Raw genomic sequence first — 9099 nt, 5'->3', positions numbered from 1 at the left:
TCTGAGCACGAGTTTGGGGTTCATCTGATGACGGAGGGTGTCACTCGCTGTCACTCACCGCTGACACATGTCACCTGCCTTTCCTGACTCTGAGGGGGGCTGCCAATCAGCCTCACTCAACCCCCCCTACCCCTCCCCATCCCCGCGCCCTGGAAACCCCCGTGAATTTTGAAAGCCGCTGACACCCAGAGTCAAATCTGTGTTCATTCAATTCAGAATGAGAACCTCAGGGGAGAGAGGAGTAAATTCGGGCGCCCCTCTCCGCCTCTGAGCCGTGACTCTGTGCCTCTGATCTGGTGCAGCTGTTATTCAGATGAACGGTCGCATTTCAGAAGATGCCTGCCGCAGACCTTCGGCAGGAATGGGTCAGCCTGCAGAGTTATTTACATTCAGTTTGTTTTATGACTTGACTGTGACGGGCTGAACCGATGGCCAATGAAGCGCAGTCACTGTATGGCTCAGAATGCACAGTATCTCACTGACAGGCAGAACTCTGCTCTCCATAATCAATGAATGAATCACTCTGAATGACACTGTGGCAGCAAATAAATGGCCATCGTTACAGACGGACTCCGCGTGGACCCCCCCTCAGCTGAGGCTTTAAATAACACCCCTGCAACATCTCCCTCTCCACCTTTTATCGAAGGAATCACTCTCCTTCCCTGCACGTCTGCTTTTCTTTCATGTCAGGTTTTCCTTGTGCAGGTTTTGCAGTGTTGCTGTGCCCAGCGTAATCCGAGCTGGCCCCTCCAGCGCAGGTCTCTGCAGTTTAATGTACAGTAATGGTTATTTGAGTCTGCCAAGGGGTGACACTCTTCCACAGTCTGTGAAACTCACTGGGAAGCACGTTCATTTTCAGCTTGAACACAGTATGTATGTAACCACAGAGCATCTCCATCTCCACAGTTACCAGTCTGATTAAAAGAAAGTTTGTGTTGTTATAGCTGGTTTCACAGTGCTTTGGAAATTTGTGGTGTGTAATTTAAGAGAGGTGCAAGGGTGATTTTTGGTGGGGTAGAACTGGTATCGGGGGAGAGGCTGTGCAGCCCACAGACCAGTCAGAGACGCCCCTCACTGCTGAAACGCTGCCAGAACAAAACAGGAGCAGACAGGGATGAGGGAGGTTTGTGTCTGTGTGGTTTGGCTTCGGGACAGATGCTGTAAAGTGAGAATTCACCTGTCCCAGAGGCACAGAAAGTGATGATGGATTTGATTCTGTTTTCTTTCCTTCTTTTGAGGCTTTTTGAAGCTATTCTTTCAGAATATAGTGCTTTATCACCTTTTTTTGCTTGTCTGAAATAAAAGAGCTGTGTCGTCATAAGGCCTGTGACTATTTCTATTGTAATTATCTCTTCTTTCATAATTTCAATTCATATTATGATAGATTTTAGATATTATATTATCTGCTGTAGAGTGGTCTGTCTTTCCTCTTATATGTCCACCTCTCTCTTCTTTGTAAAAAAGTGATATGTGTTCAGCTCTCAAATCAGCATTCGAGGAATGAATTTCAGTACCTGTGAAAACATACTGCATTTACAGTATTTCAATTTTGAAAAAAAAATGAAAAAAATTGAAAAATTGAAAAACGTACAAAAAATGTTTATATATACACAGGATAAACAAATGTAATTCCATACTGTAAGTATAATTACAACTACTCTGCATCATCATCTCCCCTCTGGTCTGGATCTGGCCACAAAATTTCATCAACATCACAAAGGATGTTTTCTCTGGCCGGGCAATGCGGGAAATATGCCCTGGTATGTCTAATCCAGCCTTGGATGGCTTCTATGGGCACATCCCCACGGAAATCAAGATGTTTTCTCCTGTAGAAAAATTCCTCTATTCCTCTATTGCATTGAGGAACGGGGAATATGCAGGTAAAAAAAGATTTGTGAATGTGGGGTGGTCATTGAACCAGGCGCGAACCAGAGCAGTCCGATGGAAACTAACATTATCCCAGATGATAACCTACTGGGACTGCTCTAGTTGCCCTGGTTCCCCTTCCTGTTGAAGTCGTTGGTAAAGTTGACCTAGGAATTCAAGCAGATGTGCGGTGCGGTGTGTGTAGCACCGTAATGACATTTCCCCCTGCTCCTCTCTCTCGTCACGTAACAAAATTGTCATTTTGTTGAGCGCCCTGCATCATACATATGTATGCAGTGTTTCTGACTGTTTGAATGGCCCATTTTCTACCTCTACATCTTCCGCTGCAAGGCTTCTTCTGCCTCTAAGATGAATTAATGGGTGGGTGAGAGGTGATCTATGATCTATGGTTAAATTATTTTTTATTAATTTTTTCAGCATTCCCTCTGAAAAGATGTGAGTGTAATATCTGGCAGTACTGCTAATGTCCCTGCAGACACCAGACCTGTTGAAAATAATCCCAGTTTCATGTGTTAGGTGGGAGAGAAGAGGAAAACTCCAGCGCTTATTCGGATGTGCAGACCTGGCAGCGGGTTTCAGCGGCTGAATGTGTCAATGGTTTCCATTACAGGAGAAATAACATCATCTGTGAGACATTCAGAGACATTCAGAGACAGAAAATATCCACTTCCCAGCATGCTTGAAAAAAGAAGAAACCAACACCTTATTCACATCTTATTTACAATACTGTAAAGCAGGCTAAATGCACAAATTATTTGCTTAATAGTTTAGCTTTCTATTAAGTAATGTGATAACCTTTCATATCCAATGACATGCTTTTGACAAAGGAGCAGGCCTGTTACAGTCAGGTGTAAGATCATGAGGGAGATTAGACAGTGTGACGTTTGTGGTTCTGTGTGTGGAAAATTATGAGAGAGTTTGCCACTCCTGCTGAAGTTCATTCAATATGCTGTGTCGTGGAGGTTGGCCCTGTAGTCACGGTTTTGTGTGTGAAATGTAACTGTAGCTTTCATTCAGCATGACTGTGTTTATGTGTGCGTGTGTGTGTGTGTGTGTGTGCTTACAGCAAGATTTGCTGTGAAGAAAACAAAAATAAAGCCAAAGATAAAAAAAACAGATACAACAAAAAAAAAACAAAGATAAAGATCAGATAGCAAATCTGCCATGTATGTGTTCTGGTAGCCTGGAGGAGCAGGGATGAAACTGAGATTAAATTCAGCTGAGAAGCAGCATTAGGAGTGAGTAAGAGCAGGGCGTCTCTCGGGGAAGGAGGGACGCAGAGCCAGTGGGCGTCTCTGCCACCAGGCCCAGCTCCTCAGGGTCGCGCTGACATGAAACCCATAGTGAAAGGCTCTCTCTGCTCCTCTCTCTCTGCTCCTGTCTCTCTCTGCTCCTGCCTCTCTGTTCCTCTCTCTCTGCTCCTCTCTCCCTGCTCCTCTCTCCCTGCTCCTCTCTCCCTGCTCCTCTCTCTCTGCTCCTCTCTCTCTCCCTGCCTCTCTCTGCTCCTGCCTCTCTCTGCTTCTGTCTCTCTCTGCTCCTGTCTCTCCCTGCTCCTCTCTCTGCTCCTGCCTCCCTGCTCCTCTCTCTCTGCTCCTGTCTCTCTGCTCCTCTCTCCCTGCTCCTCTCTCTCTCTCTGCTCCTCTCTCTCTGCTCCTCTCTCTCTGCTCCTGTCTCTCTCCCTGCTCCTGTCTCCCTGCTCCTCTTTCTCTGCTCTTGGCTCCCATGTCCAGCACTGAGACCCTGTTTTACTCTCCCAGCCCGCTGGTACACGGCTGGCCCATCTGACAGGTGCCCTGCTCACACGTTGAAGCTCTCTCGCCACGCTGATCAGATACACGGCTGGCCCACCTGACAGGTGCCCTGCGCACACTGAAGCTCTCTCGCCACGCTGATCAGATACACGGCTGGCCCATCTGACAGGTGCCCTGCTCACACTGAAGCTCTCTCGCCACGCTGATCAGATACACGGCTGGCCCACCTGACAGGTGCCCTGCTCACACTGAAGCTCTCTCGCCACGCTGATCAGATACACGGCTGGCCCACCTGACAGGTGCCCTGCTCACACTGAAGCTCTCTCGCCACGCTGATCAGATACACGGCTGGCCCACCGGACAGGTGCCCTGCTCACACTGAAGCTCTCTCGCCACGCTGATCAGATACACGGCTGGCCCACCTGACAGGTGCCCTGCGCACACGTTGAAGCTCTCTCGCCACACTGATCAGATACACGGCTGGCCCATCTGACAGGTGCCCTGCTCACACGTTGAAGCTCGCCCTGCCACGCTGATCAGATACACGGCTGGCCCACCTGACAGGTGCCCTGCTCACACTGAAGCTCTCTCGCCACGCTGATCAGATACACGGCTGGCCCATCTGACAGGTGCCCTGCTCACACTGAAGCTCTCTCGCCACGCTGATCAGATACACGGCTGGCCCACCTGACAGGTGCCCTGCGCACACGTTGAAGCTCGCCCTGCCACGCTGATCAGATACACGGCTGGCCCATCTGACAGGTGCCCTGCTCACACTGAAGCTCTCTCGCCACGCTGATCAGATACACGGCTGGCCCATCTGACAGGTGCCCTGCTCACACGTTGAAGCTCGCCCTGCCACGCTGATCAGATACACGGCTGGCCCACCTGACAGGTGCCCTGCGCACACGTTGAAGCTCTCTCGCCACGCTGATCAGATACACGGCTGGCCCACCTGACAGGTGCCCTGCACACACTGAAGCTCTCTCGCCACGCTGATCAGATACACGGCTGGCCCACCTGACAGGTGCCCTGCTCACACTGAAGCTCTCTCGCCACGCTGATCAGATACACGGCTGGCCCACCTGACAGGTGCCCTGCACACACTGAAGCTCTCTCGCCATGCTGATCAGAGCATCGCCTGGCAGCAGACTGGGCTGAGACCGAATCAAAGAAAGCTCCGGGAAGGCCGCGCGGTGGTGGAGAGGGAGGAACGCCTCCTCCTCCTGGAGCTGGTGGAATTTGGCCTCTTACCGCCGTTACTCTTACAGTCTAACTCTGCAGTTTTAAATGAAAGCTCCTCAGTAAGTGACTGTCTGAATGCAGTGTGTTTAGTGTTTCAGCCACACAAAGCAGTTTAGTACACCCTCTGTGTTCATGCAGTCTCATTCACTGTGGTCCCTTTGCCTGAGCGCTCTGAGGCATATTGATGAATGATTGCAGGTACAGAAATGAGTTAGAGTGGCTGGTGGTATGTTATTGTGTGTGTGTGTGTGTGTGTGTGTGTGCGTGTGTGTGTGTGTGTGTGTGTGTGTGTGTGTGTGTGAGTGTGCGTGTGTGTGTGTGCGTGTGTGTGTGTGTGTGTGTGTGTGCGTGCGTGTGAGCGTATGTGTGTGTTTGCTTTTGCGTGTCTGCGTGTGTGTGCTCCTTGGTCACATGATTAATGATAGGTGTGTAAATATTTGCAGTTCACAGTTGTGCAGCTCTGTGAATAATCACTCTCACTGCTGACGGAATTAATGCAGACAGGCCACCATCACAATCTATCCAACGCCAGACACGCTCACTTGTGGAATATAAAAATGACAACAAAATTAAATCTGTCACATGAATAAGAACACATTTAAAATGGATTATAGCATCTACTCATGTTTGGAGAGGGGTGAAGCCAGAGGAATTCTGGACCTGACGAGTGCCCTGAATATGAAATGAGTAAGTGCTGCTATCTGTCAGTGAACGCTGCTCTCTCAGTGAACACTGCTCTCTCATTGAGCGCTGCTCTCTCAGTGAACGCTGCTCTCTCTCAGTGAGTGCTGCTCTCTCAGTGAGTGCTGCTCTCTCAGTGAACACTGCTCTCTCATTGAGCGCTGCTCTCTCAGTGAACGCTGCTCTCTCTCAGTGAGTGCTGCTCTCTCAGTGAGTGCTGCTCTCTCAGTGAACACTGCTCTCTCTCAGTGAGTGCTGCTCTCTCAGTGAGTGCTGCTCTCTCAGTGAATGCTGCTCTCTCAGTGAATGCTGCTCTCTCAGCGAGTGCTGCTCTCTCTCAGTGAGTGCTGCTCTCTCAGTGAGTGCTGCTCTCTCTCAGTGAACGCTGCTCTCTCAGTGAACACTGCTATCTCTCAGTGAATGCTGCTCTCTCAGTGAGTGCTGCTCTCTCTCAGTGAATGCTGCTCTCTCAGTCAGTGCTGCTATCTCTCAGTGAGAACTGCTCTCTCAGTGAACGCTGCTCTCTCAGTCAGTGCTGCTCACTCAGTGAGTGCTGCTCTCTCAGTGAACGCTGCTCTCTCAGTGAATGCTGCTCTCTCAGTGAGCGCTGCTCTCTCAGTCAGTGCTGCTCCCTCAGTGAGTGCTGCTCTCTCAGTGAACGCTGCTCTCTCAGTGAATGCTGCTCTTTCTCAGTGAGTGCTGCTCCCTCAGTGAGCGCTGCTCTCTCTCAGTAGGGTATTATCCCTACAGCATCATGTGATGGATTGACACATGTTCACACATGCTGTGTTGTCTTCTCTGTGTATCTCTGTTCTTGTGACTTTATGAGATGTGAGACTTTTGTGATCTTGCTTTGCAGGGCACTCGGGGTAAGGGGGCGTCTGCCAGGCGGCAAACTGTGACCGTAATTTGCTCTGTGCAAAATGTTCTGGGTGTGGATGGGTTGCCCTTTAATTCACAGGGCAAGTGCTGGCTGTGTTTGGCTGGAGGGTTTGACCCAACGCACAGCCTAATGTAATGCCAAACAGTCTCTGACAAATATCACTTTTCAGCCCACATCTCATATCACACATCTTTATTGTTACACAATGTAATGTAATATTCAGCAGTGCAATGTGCATTATAGTATTAAAAAGGAAAAGAGCTTTGGAACTAGGACAGCAGGAGGGCCAGATTACCCTGGCCTTCCTCAGACACGCTGGTGTGTGTGTGAGGTGTGTGTGTGTGTGTGTGTGTGTGTGTGAGGTGTGTGTGTGTGAGGTGTGTGTGTGTGTGTGTGTGTGTGTGTGTGTGTGTGTGTGTGTGACGTGTGTGTGTGTGTGTGTGTGTGTGTGTGTGTGTGTGTGTGCGTTTGCATGTGCTCTCTGTCTCACTGTTTCTCTGCTCTTGTGTTTCTGTGTGTTCAGGCGGAGGGGCTGGATAAGCAGGTGTCCAAGTCTCTGGACTTCCTGAGCCTGGACCCAGCTGGTTCTGTGTTAAAGAGTCTGCCCTACGGTGTGGGGAGGCTGGGACCAGGGGGCGGAGCTGGGCCAGGGGGCGGATCCAGGCCAGCAGGGCGGGGCAGCCCGCCCTTCCACACATCCCAGATTTTCTCCAGTCTGGACGGCCCCGCCTCCAAAGCCAAACCCCCCAGCTACAGCCTGCTGAGCCCGTACGACTGGGCCCGGAACCAGTCCCTCCCCCTGGAGCAGACAGGGTACCGGTCCAAACGCAAGCCCCCACTGAAGACGGCGCTGAAGACCAAGAAGATCTTCGGCTGGGGCGACTTCTACGTCAACATCAAGACCGTCAAGTTCAGCCTGCTGGTGACGGGCAAGATCGTGGACCACGTCAACGGCACCTTCAGCGTCTACTTCCGCCACAACTCGTCCGTCCTGGGCAACGTGACCATCAGCATCGTCCCGCCCTCCAAGGCCGTGACCTTCGACCCCGCCCCGCCCGACCCCGAGCTGCTGCTGCAGGAGCAGTCCACCCTCTACCCCAAGGAGCCCAAGACCTTCAACTGCCAGGTGGAGTACGAGAAGACTAACCGCGTGCGCAAGCCGAAGCCCTGCCTGTACGATCCCTCGCAGACCTGCTTCCTGGAGCACACGCAGTCCCACACTGCCTGGCTCTGCGCCAAGCCCTTCAAGGTCATCTGCATCTTCATCTCCTTCTTCAGCATGGACTACAAGCTGGTGCAGAAGGTCTGCCCAGACTACAACTTCCAGAATGAGCACCCCTACTTTGGCTGAGAGCAGGTTCCAGAGTGGGCGATTTGCGAGTGAACCTATAACGCTCATACTCACACACTTTGCAAAGTGACTTTTTTTGTTGTTTGTTTTTTACTCCAAGGTGGGACGGACGCCCTTCTTGGCCACCCCAGCCATTCTCCACATTTTTGCTTTCGGTGTCCGGATCGATCCGCTACCCCCCTCCCTCTTTCACTATGTATTTATTCCTTTTATTGATCGTCTGTGTTAAAAAGCCCCAGGTCCTGTTTTTGAAAGATCAGATGAGAGTAGTGAATTGTGGGACTGTTCTATGCTGAACATCAGTAGAATAAGACCATGTGCCAGATGAAGGCCATTTTGGTACAAAAGCGTACCTGCTCATATGTGAATAAGCTGGCTTTGGTAATACATGTACAAAGTGGAGGAGACAACCTCATTCTTACTGTGGTGGTTCCAGGTTTTCCTCCCTGTGATGGGCGCTGTCAGTCACAGCAAAGTTCCAGTTTTTCAGCTCCAACACCTGTCTGGTTATCCAGGTGAACGGCCTGTACCTACCCCATTCACACCCATTCTTACTGACTCTCGCTTCAGTTTCAAACTCCCCTCTGAGTTTTTTCTAGCCAGTGTTCAATTAAAGGCAGGCCAGTGGTGAATGGCTGCAGTAACAGCATTTAATTATTTTTGTGTGACTGCTGGAAATGACTAATGCAGACGACCAGTGAACATGACCTCTGGTGCCAGTGCGCTGGCCGGAGTGCGGAGTGCATTCAGACCGCTGGATCCTGGGGATGAGTGCATTCAGACCGCTGGATCCTGGGGATGAGTGTATTCAGACCGCTGGATCCTGGGGATGAGTCTGCCAGCTCATACCGCAGTCAACTGACTTTTACTTTTTTTATACGTCCCCAAATGTGGAGTTTGCTCACAAGGTTAAAAAAAAAGACTTGTACAGAAATTTGACGGACTTTTTGATAAAATACCACAGAAATACAACTGAGAAAGAATCGTTTTCAGTAACAAAAGAAGTGTACAGCATTTGGATGTGTTTTCCAGTCTGTATCTGTTTTACAGTATGGTATTTTCCCCCCTGTTTGGACATGTAAAGAGAGCTGTATCTACTGTAGTGAATTTAAAGTCTTGTTTGCTTGATTGTTGGGTGTCAGAGCACAGTGCATCCAGAACATATGACACCGTCTGTACATTTGAAATGCACATTAAAGCAGATTACAACTGTGTGTTCCAGCTCGCTGTGCACAGACGTCAATCTGAGAGTGAATTATGACATCATAAAACACAAAGGAAGCTGAAAGATCGCTCGTCAG

The 9099-nt window shown here is 50.0% G+C and overlaps 1 protein-coding gene across 1 annotated transcript in view; it reads left to right on the top strand.

The window, feature by feature from the left end:
• The window catches only part of LOC118780248 (neurexophilin-2-like), a 26479-nt gene extending 18458 nt beyond the window's left edge, over positions 1 to 8021 (top strand). The window contains exon 2 of the mRNA XM_036532657.1: positions 6971 to 8021. Coding sequence (XP_036388550.1) covers positions 6971 to 7798 — 828 coding nt within the window. The 3' untranslated portion in view covers positions 7799 to 8021. The remainder of the gene's footprint in view (positions 1 to 6970) is intronic.
• Positions 8022 to 9099: the final 1078 nt, after the last annotated feature.

This window comes from Megalops cyprinoides, chromosome 7, assembly GCF_013368585.1.
Source record: "Megalops cyprinoides isolate fMegCyp1 chromosome 7, fMegCyp1.pri, whole genome shotgun sequence".
In the NCBI taxonomy this organism is placed as follows: Eukaryota; Metazoa; Chordata; class Actinopteri; order Elopiformes; family Megalopidae; genus Megalops; species Megalops cyprinoides.
Note: the sequence above shows the minus strand (reverse complement) of the source record. Positions and strands in the feature narration are given on the sequence as shown.